General features: G+C 36.6%; 1 protein-coding gene across 2 annotated transcripts; it reads left to right on the top strand.

Annotated features, from left to right (window-relative positions):
• The first annotated feature begins 1,552 nt into the window (after positions 1-1,552).
• LOC123896853 (1-aminocyclopropane-1-carboxylate oxidase homolog 1-like) lies at positions 1,553-4,233 on the top strand. 2 transcript variants are annotated; one of them, XM_045947260.1, is made up of 4 exons: positions 1,553-2,207; positions 2,879-3,200; positions 3,527-3,789; positions 4,174-4,233. In XM_045947260.1, exons 1-3 carry the CDS (start codon positions 1,684-1,686, stop codon positions 3,764-3,766), a joined length of 1,086 nt encoding a protein of 361 aa, XP_045803216.1. In that variant the 5' UTR covers positions 1,553-1,683; the 3' UTR covers positions 3,767-3,789; positions 4,174-4,233. The 2 variants fall into 2 exon arrangements, with proteins under 2 accessions (XP_045803216.1, XP_045803215.1); XM_045947259.1 differs by lacking the exon at positions 4,174-4,233 and adding an exon at positions 3,982-4,053.
• The last annotated feature ends 9,065 nt before the right edge of the window (positions 4,234-13,298 follow it).

Here is a 13,298-nt window from a genome sequence, read left to right on the forward strand (position 1 = left end):
AATTATTTTGTTTATGTTGAACTCAAAACCAATCTCACTGATATATAGGCGCACGATGAGCTCAGGCAAATAGGCGCAGGATGTGCGCAGAATGCACAGGGAATAAGCACAGCTTAGGCACTTTAAAACTAACTCCACTAATTTAGCAACTGTCAATTAACTACTCTTAACAGAATTTTAAAACTCTAACTAACATGTTGCTTCTCATACATGTAATCAGTTTAGCTCTTATGAATTAAACACAACAGTTTATTCATTTATATGATATTCTCAATCCACATTATCCAACTCTAAGGCAAAGCTACAAATATTCAAGAGCAGATGTGCCATCATGCTCTTTTGCACGGAAGTATAAGCTACATAATCAGAAAAAAAGTGGTTTCTTGTCCCCTGAAAAAAGTATGCAACAAATATTCTAGGACCAATGGTATCTGTCAGTAGACCAAATAGAACCTATATGAGGCAGAACCTATATTTAAACAAAATTTTGCTTGGTTCACTCATCTTATTCTTACTACCCACACACATATATGTGGCAGAATCACGTGCTTTAAGATTAAGTCTTACCCTCCACTGGAAGAAACCTAACATGTGTCCTACAAAATATAGAAAATTAGTCTCAAAATTTATGTATTTAACTTTTTTAAAGTCAAAATCTTATTTTTCTCAATACAAAACTTTCATTTTTAAGTTGCTTAACATAGGCACATATTAATAAGACCCTTATTATAATATAAACATAAATAAACTTGCCTATAAATAAAAAATACAAGGCTGGAAAACACAAATACTTGCCATAAAGTCTTTAAATAACTCATCCTTAGTTTTAATGGGATAGTATTTCCACTTCTCAAATAGAGCCTTATCTAACATTAAAGTTCAATCGTTAATTGATTCAATGATGATTGATGCTGAACTTGGTAGGGAGGATCACGGTTCGATCCCCCACAACTGCGATTGGGAGGGGGTTGGAACCACTTGATGCCAGAACTAACCGTCGAACCAGATTAAACTTGTGGTGAAAGTTAAAAAAAAAAACATTAAAGTTCAGATATTAAAATTGTTACCCGCGTAGATATAGATCTAAATACCCAGAAGTGATTATCACCGAAATAAAAAAAGACATCTTGAATTTCCCACAAGAGTAAAACTATAATAGTATCTGACTCATATGGCGGCGGGGGCTGTGTTTTCCTCTCTTTCTGCTAGATGGGGAGTGCATCGGTCGGCTATGTCCCTAAATATTTTTTTGGGTGGAATGGTTATCTCAAGTAATCAGTTGAGCTAAAAGATAAGAGGAGTTGGATGTTCGGAGTTCAAGTTCTAATAAAATGTAAAAAAATAACATAGTAATAATTTATCATTAAATAAAACAAAAATACAAATATTTTTTAAAATGCGGATATAGATCAACCGATACTTTATCCATTATCATCCTGCTCATTATATTATTAAGAGTATTGTTATTCAAACAATTCAAATTGACAACTTATTATTATTTATGAAAAAGAAAATGATTTATTGAAGGGGAAAGTAGCGGTTAAATTAGGTCCACGTCATAAGTAAGATAAGAGACCATGCTATCCTCTGCATTTTTCCACGCTGCAATACATACGTGTGTGATGTTAAGCCACGCCAAGACATTTTTCAGTTTTCACTCTCAACTCAAGTCCCACTGCAAACATGGGTTCTTCTAGTACTATTGAAGCCAAGTTCAAATTCAATTGTGATAATAGCCTACAAGAACGCAAAGCATTTGATGAAACAAAAGCTGGTGTTAAAGGCCTTGTTGATCAAGGTATTCTCAAAATCCCAACCTTATTTCATCATCCACCGAATAACTTTTCAAAGGCCACAAATTCAACCAACACAAAACATACTATTCCTGTTATAGATTTTTCAAATACAAGGCAAGAAATTATAAGCAAAGTAAGGGAAGCTTCTGAGACATGGGGTTTCTTTCAAGTTGTTAATCATGCTATTCCTTTGAATGTTCTTGAGGATATGAAAGATGGGGGGCTTAGATTCTTTGAACAAGACACTGAAGTGAAAAAAGAGATGTATACTAGAGTTAGAACAGGTCCATTCATTTATAATAGTAATTTTGATTTGTATAATTCACCAGCACTTAGTTGGAGGGATACTTTTGCATGTCACTTTGCTCCAAATGCTCCTCCAAAACCAGAAGAATTACCAGTTGTGTGCAGGTGAGTTCTGTTAGCGGCCAACACTAGGTGGGATTTAGTCCCACATCAGATAGATAAGACTCTTGAGAAGAGTTTATAAAGAGGAGGCAATCCTCACCTTACAAGCCGGTTTTGTAAGGATGAGTTAGGCCTCGATATTCGTGACATGGTAACAGAGCCTATCGGGTCTATCGTTGGGCTTCCGACATCGTTCACGCTTCAGGCCCATTGGGCCGGGCTGAAGCGTGAGGGGGTGTGTTAGCGGCCAACACTCGGTGGGATTTAGTCCCACATCAGATAGATAGGACTCTTGAGAAGAGTTTATAAAGAGGAGGCAATCCTCACCTTACAAGCCGGTTTTGTAAGGATGAGTTAGGCCTCGATATTCGTTACAAGTTCTTGTCTGTGTATGCTGCCTCAAATTTTAGGCCACTTTGATGGATATTGTATATACATGTATAAATTGAACTACAACTCTATCTGGTCCTTAATATAAGAGAAAGTTTACCATTTAAATACAATGAATAACTAATGTATCTGACAAATACGTTAGTTATTTAATGAAACTAACAATTAAACTTTCTCTTATATTAGGATCAGAGGTAGTAATAATAAAAAGCTTGGAGGTTAAGTTAAACATAGCATTTTTACCATAGGGAACTTAATTGCTTGATGACTTCATCTTCTTGTAGGGATATACTTCTAGATTATGGAGAACATGTAGTGAAACTTGGAATGACACTCTTTGAATTACTATCAGAAGCTCTTGGATTTAATCCAAACCATTTAAAAGACATGGATTGTTCTAAGGCGATTATGTTACTTAGCAACTACTATCCTGCTTGTCCTGAACCAGAATTAACTATGGGACTCACCAAACACTCGGATAGTAGTTTTATCACATTGCTTTTACAAGATCATATTGGCGGTCTTCAAATTCTTCATCAGGACAATTGGATTGATGTACGACCAATACCCGGGGCTATTGTTGTTAATATTGGTGATGTTATGCAGGCAAGTTCTTTATTACTATTTTGCTTATGTGTATTTCCTGCAATAACAATTGTGTTCTTTTTTTCCATCCAGTGTCTGTGATGTGAATCAAACTACATGGTAGTTTTTGCTAAGGGTGGGAATCGAACCTCTTACCTCCTTAGCACGCCACTCCAATTTTATAACATTAATTATGGATGTATATGAAATATACTCAAACAAGGTTATTGTTGAGTATGGCTCATATATTGATGTACTAATTTAGTATTGCACAATTAAGTTCTTATTGTATATGTGAAATGAGCTTAACATGAACGTAGCTAATTAGAATTTTTATTGAATTGCAGCTTGTAACAAATGACAGGTTCAAGAGTGTTGAACATAGAGTATTGTCCAATACCATTGGTCCCAGAATATCTGTTGCATGCTTTTTCAGGGGACAAGAAAAGTTGTATGGACCTATAAAAGAATTATTATCAGAAGACAATCCTCCCAGATACAGAGAAACCACTTTTTCTGATTATTTAGCTCACTTCTATGCAAAAGGGCTTGATGGCATATCTGCTATTGAATATTTCAAGCTTTGAGTTGGATAATGTGGATTGAGATGGTTTATTTAGTATCGTAAACGAATAAACTAAATATTTAGCAAAATAATAATAGTTCAATATGATTGTAGATGTTATTCTTGGACTTGAAGTTTATGATTAATGTTTCTCCAAGTACATTGCTGTCATATCTAAAATAAAGCTGTATGAAAACTATATCTGTAATAATATATGGAAGAAATTTCTATTTACAGGTAACATATCTAATGTGTAATTTTCTCTCTAAAACAAGAAATGAAATATCTTACTGCTAATGTTATGCATCACAGTGATGAAATTTCTATGTACAGGTAACATATCTAATGTGTAATTTTCTCTCTAAAACAAGGAATGAAATGTCTTACTGCTAATGTTATGCATCACAGTGATGAAATTTCTATGTACTGGTAACATATCTAATGTGTAATTTTCTCTCTAAAACAAGGAATGAAATGTCTTACTGCTAATGTTATGCATCACAGTGATGAAAATTTTTGTGGATCACACCCTGTTAATTTATATCTAATGTTTAACTTACTCGTTTTTTCACGATGTAGCTATCATAGATTTATTTTTGAGTGGAGGTTTTTGTTTTTGCTTTGGACAATCATTTTTGTAATGTCCAAACTGATTGCATCCATAACATTGAACCTTGCTCAAGTCACTTTCATTTATGGTGTTGTTTCTTCTATTTTGGGATGAGTTTCTTATCTGGTTTCTTCTCATCATCAATCTTTGAATTCTTCTTGAGATGAGTGCAAATTCTTCCTCATTATCTTCTTGAAGTGAACCATCATTATCTGTGATCAGATTGTTCTGAGAGTGTTCCATCACTTGAGACTCTAGAGCAATCATCATTTTCTGTGTAGGTTTATCTTCTTGAATGATTGATTCATGAGCTTTTAGAGATCCAATCAAGTCTTCTAATTTGAGTTGAGAGAGATCCTTTGCTTCAGTGATAGCTATTACAATATGCCTCCAATCTTTTGGTATGCTCATTAGAATCTTTCTTACTCTTTCATGTGCAGTATAGGTTTTCCCAAGGGAGTTGAGTTCATTGATAATGATTGTGAATCTTCCATACATTTGATCTATGGTTTCATCTTCTTTCATTTCAAACAACTCAAATTTTCTAACACCTATATCAATCCTTGTTTCTTTTACACGACTTGATCCTTCATGATGATTTTGAAGAGTTTTCCACATTTCTTTGGCAGTTTTGCATTCCATGATTCTATCATGTTCTTCCTTGTTCAAAGCAGATTTTATAAATAATTTTGCTCTAGTATTTAAATGTACCCGATCAGATTCTTGTGTGGTCCATTGATCTGAAGTTCTTGGAGTTGTTGAATTTTTAGTTGGTGGTGGAACATATTCTCCAACTTCAATTACATGCCACATGTTGTTGTCTTGTGATCTAAGGAACAACTCCATTTTATCCTTCCAATATTAGTAATCTTGTCCTTCAAATAAAGGTAGTCTTGTTGAGGAACCTCCTTCATTTATATACTTTAACATTACTTCCTTCCTGAATCTTTTTCTCTAGCACTTGTTAGGTGCTCAACCTTAGAGGTAGAGCTCTGATGCCAATTGAAGTAGCAAAGTTTTTCACAAGAAAGGGAGGATTGAATTGTGAACCTATTAAAATTTACCTTTTAAAAATATAACTCAACAGAAAACGTTATAATGATCTCAGAAGGATCTGGTTAGCAGTAAAACTAATTCAAAGTGAATTGTGTGCTTAGTGTTTGCTCAAAATAAAAGATAAGGGAAGAGAGAATCAACACACAACAATTATACTGGTTCACCCCGAATAGTATGGGTTACGTCCAGTCTCTCACGCTCCGTGAGTATCCGCTATAATCTTGAGATACTAGTAATCTCAAATTACAAACCTCTTTGATCTAAACCAAGATCAATAACCTTAAGCCCTACAAGCTTAATATCTACCTCGGTCCTACAAACTAAGGTGTCACTCAATCAATAGTTACGTATTGACTTGAGCCAATCTTTTTACAATGAATATTGTTCGGATCGCAAGCTTTCAAATGAAGAGAAAATCAAGTTGAGAAGCTAATAGAAGACTACACTCAGTTCACTCAATGATATACTGATCCAAGTATGTGATGTTAGAGAGCTGGAGTGAGAGTGAAAGATTTGATGACTTATTCGAAAAAGACAAGTGTAGATCTTTGAATTTTGTAGTTGAAACTCTTGAATCTTCAAAGCATTCAAGTGTGCTATTTATAGATGTTGTTTGTCCTTTGTTTCGTGGTCTCCAAGCAATTTTGAGTGGAGCACAAGACTAGCTGTTAGTCTTTAAAAAATCAGATCAAATATTATTCAAATAATATTTGATGAGAGAGAGCATGCTTCTTGAGAATGTTCTTAGAATGATGATGTCATGAGGAGGGTGAGGTTGAGCATCTTTGAGCTGTATGAACTTGTTCTCCAAGATTAAACATTGTTGAAGCCTTGGAAGATCAATTATAACAACTGGATACAGCTGGAGAGAATCTTTCGATCAAGAGCAGGAAATCTGCTTGATTCTGGAACGTTCTTAGATCGTTCTCCCAGAGTATTTTCTGATTCTTGGCCTAGATCAAATAGAGAGGTATGATTTGCTTGTTTTGATTTCGTGGGCCTCAAGATATTCATGATGATCATAAGATGATAGCTGGTCTTCTTATCCTTTTACTATTCGTGTGTACTTGCAAAAGTACAAGTAGCTTTCCATTGTAGATCAATGACATAGTAGAATATATTTTATGAAGTCATTTGAGAAGTACCATTTCAAACTTGTTGTCTCCTTTTCATTGGTCCATAAATGTCTTCAAATAATCTCTGAATAGAGCATGAGTTTGAGAAATAAAATGTCGAAGACATGTTCATGTTTATTCCTTAAACATGACCAAATAGGAAGCTTTCTTTTTGCTATCATTTAATCCTTGCCTTAAATGACTTATATCCTGTAGAGATTTTCTTCAATGAAGTCATTTGCAAAAGTGCTTATTTGTCTCTTGTTCAGATGATATCAATTAAGTGCTTATTGTTATTAGAATTTGAGAGGCCTATACTCAACCACAAAAGCTAGCCTAAGAGTTGAGGTTTGCACTACACTTATAAAGGCTATCTTTGTCATATCTCTAGCCAGTGTGAGACTTCTAACACACCCCCTCACGTCCAGAACTGAACAAGCTGGAACGTGGGATCAACAACGGGTGGCCCAAATATGGGAGATCTCCACAACAAACAACAAGTGGATCTAGGATAGGCTCTGATACCATATTAGAATTTGAGAGGCCTATACTCAACCACAAAAGCTAGCTTGAGAGTTGAGGTTTGCACTACACTTATAAAGGTTATCTTTGTCATATCTCTAGCCAATGTGGGACTTCTAACAATTGTTGGTGTATAACTTTGCACGTGAGAAAAAGTGCAGACTGAAGAATATTCTCTGATCATTCTCATAAACTTGCAGTTTTCAATCAATTTAAGTGTAATGATATATAATGAATGAGCTTTTGTTCCTGTCTATATTAATCACTCAAGAGCACTTGTTAGATCACAAAAAGATCAGAATTCACTTAAGATATAATTAAGATGTTTATTATCTTTAAATCATCAAATTAGTATTTTGCCTCAACATCTTTTTATACTACGTGTAACTAAACTACCATGATTGGTCCTTAGGGATTCTGATTATTATTTCTCTTGAACCATGTGATTATCATATGTTATGATCAATGAATTACAAAGTTAGTTTCTTCAATTATTCTTTGTGCTTAATGCTTTACATGACTTGATCAATTGTGTGATGATTTCAATTATTTGTTTTACTATGACAATAGGAATGAATGATCGATCTAGAAATAATTGATCAATTAACTTTCACTTAAGACATTTCAGATTGTTAATTTAGATTAAAAGATTAAAGTTTGTAAACCTCAATTGATCATATATTACCTAAGACATTAGGAATCGATGATCAAGGGAGAGGATTATGTTACCAAGACATTGGACATAATCATTTTTTATTTAATCTAATTTGTAATCATACACGAAATTACCAAGAGAAGTAGTAATTAGATGAACCAAAAGGATCAATCGCTTTTCTTCTATTGATTTTAATCTTAAGTTATTTCCAATTTTTATGATCGAAATTTTGAACCAAACAAATTCCCCCCCCTCCCCCCCACCCCCCCCCCCCCCCCCCCCCCCCCCCCCTTTTTTACATTAACCCCCGCAAAATAAGCAAATTTTCGTTTACCCCCTATGCAGTTTTTTTTTCTGTTTACCCCCTGCAAAAAATAGATTCACTCATTTTGCCCCCCATGTGTACAGCAGGACATGTGAATGTGCAAATCTGCTAACATGGCTTGTACACGTGGAAAAAATAATTAATATTTATTTTTTAAATTCCACGTCAGATAATATATTTTTTTTTAAAAAAAATTCCTACAAAATAAAAAAAACCGATTTTCTTTTTTTTTTTCCCAAAAAAATCCTACAAATAAATTTTTTTTCCTACAAAATTTTTTAAAAAATTTCCTGCAAAAAATAAATATTTACTCCAAAATAAAGTTTATTTTCAAAATAAAAATTTTAAAGATTTATTTTCAAATCTTTTTTAATTAAAAAAAACATGATCTTTATTTTTTAAAAACAAAACATTATTTTTTTGTTAATCTCTTTGAATTAAAAAAAATAGAAAAAGAAGTTTTATTCGTGTTTTCCTCTTATACCAAAATCATTTGCCCTAGAGCTAGAAAAATAGAAGGAAGCAAAAGACAATAACGAAGTAGAAGACGATTCCGGTGATTGAAGAAGACGACGACGAATATGATCACGACGGTGGAAGCAAACCGGCGAAGATTCTGTTTTTTTTTAAATCAAAAAGATTTGAAAATAAATTTTTAAAATCTTTATTTTGAAAATAAACTTTATTTGGGAGAAAAATATGAAAATTCGTTTTTTTATTTTAGGAAAAAAATAATAATTTTGTACGAAAAAAAACTATTTGTAGGAATTTTTTAAAATTTGTAGGGAAAAAAAATTATTTGTAGGATTTTCTTTTAATTTTGGAAAAAAAATTCGTTTTATTAATTTTGTAGGGAAAATATTTTTTGAAAAAAATATTATCTGACGTGGAATTTAAAAATAAATATAAATGTTTTTTTCCATGTGTACAAGCCACGTCAGCAAATTTGCACAATCACATTTCCTACTGTACACACAGGGGGCAAAATGAGTGAATCTATTTTTTGCAGGGGGGGTAAACAGAAAACAAATCTGCATAAGGGGGTAAACGAAAATTTGCTTATTTTGCGGGGGGGGGGGGGGGGGGGGGGGGGTGGGGGGTGTAAATGATCATTTACCCTTTATTTTTTTAAGTATGAATTCAATTTGTGTTTGAATTACAACAATCCCTGAGGATCGATAATTTTACTACTTGACGGCTATAATTGTATACTTGCAAATTATTCATCACCCACGTAGATATAGATCTAGATACCCAGAAGTGATTGAATTTCTCACAAGAGTAAAACTATAATAGTATCCGACTCATATGGCGGCGGGGGCTGCGTTTCCCTCTCTTTCTGCTAGATGGGGAGTGCATCGGTCGGCTATGTCCCTGATCAGTGCAATTTGGCACATATTTTATGGCTTTGTGCTTTGACATATTGGAAGCTTTTCTAGCCGAATATTAACTTTTTACCATGTTTCTAAACTTTGGGTAATAATTGAGCTCTAATGTATTTCTTTGATTAATTTTCGGATTTAATTGCATATTGATCCTTCTCACTCTACAGGTCATAACTTGAGCTACAAGTATCGGACTGAGGTGTGCGAATATGCTTTAGAAAGATAAGAGAAAGAGCTACAACTTTCATGTTGAGTTCAGAAGCCAGTTCAGAGCGCAAATGAGTCATTTACTTACGTTTTTATTCCAGACTTATAATAATAATTAATATCGGGTTAAACATTGTTTTTCGGCCCGATTCTTTAAGAGCCCAATTTTCCTATGTAATATAAATAGCAAAACACAGCCTAGGTGTGATCATTCTGAATTCACGCAAAATAGAAAAGAAAGGCTGCTACATTCTCATGGAAAACTAGCAACCCTAGGTTGATTCATTGGTATACGAAAACATCTTTCATGACTTCTTGAGGTTCGATTCTTAATAGTAATTCAGTTTATTTATTTACTGTCTTCTCTTATCAATTCATGCTCTTTATTTATTTATGAAACTCGAATATAGTGATGTTTAATCTCTGTTTCGAGTTATATATTGTGAGACTTTTCGGATTGATTCGTTGCTTGTATGACTAGTTCGAATAGGAATTGATATAGGTTTTTTTGCGCTTAGCAAAAAGGGTTGGTCGAATTCTGTCATGATACAAACCGTGTTCTAAGTGACGCTTGTTCACTACCCATGGTTAGTTGAACACATTCTTTACTTAATTGAATGAATTCATATAAAACTGTTTATCGCTTGTATAATCGGTCTTATAAACCAACCAAGGCATGAATATATAAACAATATTTTATGTGAACCGATGATAGAATCATAAACGAAGTTTTCCTAAAACAAATGGATTGATCGTCTTTTTATCAATTGAATTTCTAATACTCTTTCGATCTAAACAAACCCAAAACCCCATATTTAATTGTGTTATTCATGTTCTTATTTTTACTAATTATCATATCAGAGGTTCTTGTGAGACGACCTATAAAGGAATGAATAAAGTTGTATATTGCATTACTTTTGAGAGTTTACAAGAGGTGTATATATACACAAGTATAGTAACCTAATTGGAGTAAATTAAGGAACAAATATCTCCAACAATTAAGGTGATTGACTCTATAGACTTTATACAAATCCTAAAATAATAATGATAATAATTAAATACTAATTATGCTTGATATCCCCCCGCAAGTTGGGCGACCTGGAAGAAAGATGCAACTTGGATAGTAGAAACTCGAACCGGGGGCGAAGCAGAGGCTTGGTGAGAATGTCAGCAAGCTGGTCGTTGGTAGAGACGAAGGAAACACGAAAACGGCCACGTTGAACGTTTTCACGGACAAAGTGATAAGCTAAGGCGATGTGCTTCATTCTGGAGTGGAAGACAGGATTAGCACTCAGATGTGTAGCACCAAGATTGTCGCAGTAGATGACAGGACCAGCTGTAGGAGTGTGACCAAGTTCAGTGAACAAAGAGAGTACCCAAAGGAGTTCACTGGCCGTGTCGGCCAAGGCTTTATATTCAGCTTCAGTGGATGATCGAGCAACCGAGCGTTGCTTGCGGGAACTCCAAGAGATGGGGGTGTCGCCAAGGTAGAGCAGGTAACCAGTGGTAGAGATGTAATCATCTTTGTCACCCGCCCAGTCCGCATCTGAGTACGCATGAAAGTTCAGGGGAGTAGTCGCGGAGATGAAAATGCCTTTGTCGCAAGAGCCGGCCAGATAGCGAAGTAGGCGCTTGAGAGCCAACCAGTGCATAGTGCTCGGATTCTGCATGAACTGAGCAAGTTTGTTGATCGCGAAGGCAATGTCTGGTCGAGTAAGACTCAAGTATTGGAGACTTCCAACTAGTGCTCGGTATTCAGTCGGGGAGGGCAAGGGATCACCAGAGTTTTTGAGCAGCGGAGGAGTAGCAGTTATTGGAGTGGACGCTGGTTTAGCTTCTGTCATGCCCGACTTTTGAAGGAGATCAGTGATGTATTTCCGTTGTGAAAGAAACATGCCCGCAGCGGAAGGAATGACTTCAACACCCAGGAAATAATTGAGATAGCCAAGATCTTTCAATGAGAAACGGGCAGCGAGTGTAGCAATGAGACGAGACAATTCTGTCGAGGAGCTCCCCGTAACAATGATGTCGTCGACATAGACGAGCAAGTATAGTGTCGCGCGTGGTGTTCGCTGAATGAACAAAGAAGCATCGGCGGTGGAATTGACGAAGCCAATGGAGAGCAGGAATACACGAAGTTCCATATACCAAGCGCGAGGAGCTTGCTTTAACCCGTAGAGCGCCTTCTTTAGGCGACAGACATGATCAGGGAAGCTTTTGTTAACAAAGCCAGGTGGTTGAGCCATGTAGACCTCCTCGTTGAGCGTCCCTTGAAGAAAGGCATTGTTAACATCAAGCTGGCGGACGGACCATCCTTGTCGAACTGCCAGGGCGAGGATGATCCGAATTGTCACTGGTTTGACGACGGGGCTAAATGTTTCTGTGTAGTCACAACCAGGGCGTTGATGGAAACCCTTAGCGACCAATCGAGCCTTGTACTTATCAATGGACCCATCTGGATTTCTCTTGATGCGAAAGACCCACTTACAACCAACCAAATTTTGAGCAGAGGAACGACCAACGAGTTCCCAGGTGTTGTTGCGATGTAGGGCATCAAATTCAGCCAACATGGCGGAACGCCAGTCCGGATCACGAAGGGCTTGGGTAATAGTACTAGGTTCCATCGGGGATGAGGGACGGACATGGAGGTTGAGTTTGTGGATGGGTTTGACGATGTTGTTTTTGGACCGGGTGATGATCCCACCGCCATGGGGTTCAGTGGTCGTTGTGGGGGGAGAGGTCGTTTGTGGTTGTGGGGGCAATGTTGGCGGTAAGGAGGAAGGGGGGTCATTACTGGTCGTTTCATTGCTCGTTGTATTTGAGGACGAGGATTGGGATGTGGTCGGGGAGGAAATGCCAGGCGGGGAGGGAGGCTCAACAAGTGAGGTATCCGGGGATGTGGGATTGGTGCTCGTAGTAGGTGGAGCGATGGTCGGCAAGACGGGCAGTTGGAGTGGACCAGTCTTTGAGGTCGTGGACGTGATCGGTTGGGCCACCAGAGAACGGAAGGGGAATTCAGTTTCGACGAACTTGACATGGCGAGAGGTGTAAATCCGTCCAGTTGAAGGATCGAGGCATAGATATGCATGTTGATCAGCTGAGTAACCTACAAAAACACACATAGTAGACTTTGGAGCAAGTTTATGGTTAGCATAAGGTTTAATCCAGGGAAAACACAAACATCCAAAACATTTTAATTTATGATAATCCGGACTAATGCGGATGAGTTTAGAGTAAGGTGATTGGTGCCCGAGGATTGGGGTAGGGAGACGGTTAATGAGGTAGGCTGCAGTGGTCATGGCGTGAGGCCAGTAGGTGAGGGGAAGGCCAGCGTGGTGAAGGAGGGAGAGACCGGTTTCGGCAATGTGCCGATTCCGCCGTTCAGAGATGCCATTGTGTTCGGGTGTATGAGGGGGAGTGGTGTGGTGACTTATGCCATGAGTACTTAGAAAGGAACGAAGACCAATGTATTCGCCACCATTGTCAGTGTATAGGACTTTTATTTTGTGTTGGTAGAAGTTTTCAACTAGTGTTTTAAATTTGGGAAAAATAGATTGCACATCAGATTTTAGTTTCATGGGATATAGCCATATATAGCGAGTATAATGATCAACAAACAAACAATAGTAACGAAGACCATCAATAGATAAAACAGGGGAAGTCCATACATCAGAAAAAA

This window comes from Trifolium pratense, linkage group LG7 (assembly GCF_020283565.1).
Source record: "Trifolium pratense cultivar HEN17-A07 linkage group LG7, ARS_RC_1.1, whole genome shotgun sequence".
Classification (NCBI taxonomy): domain Eukaryota; kingdom Viridiplantae; phylum Streptophyta; class Magnoliopsida; order Fabales; family Fabaceae; genus Trifolium; species Trifolium pratense.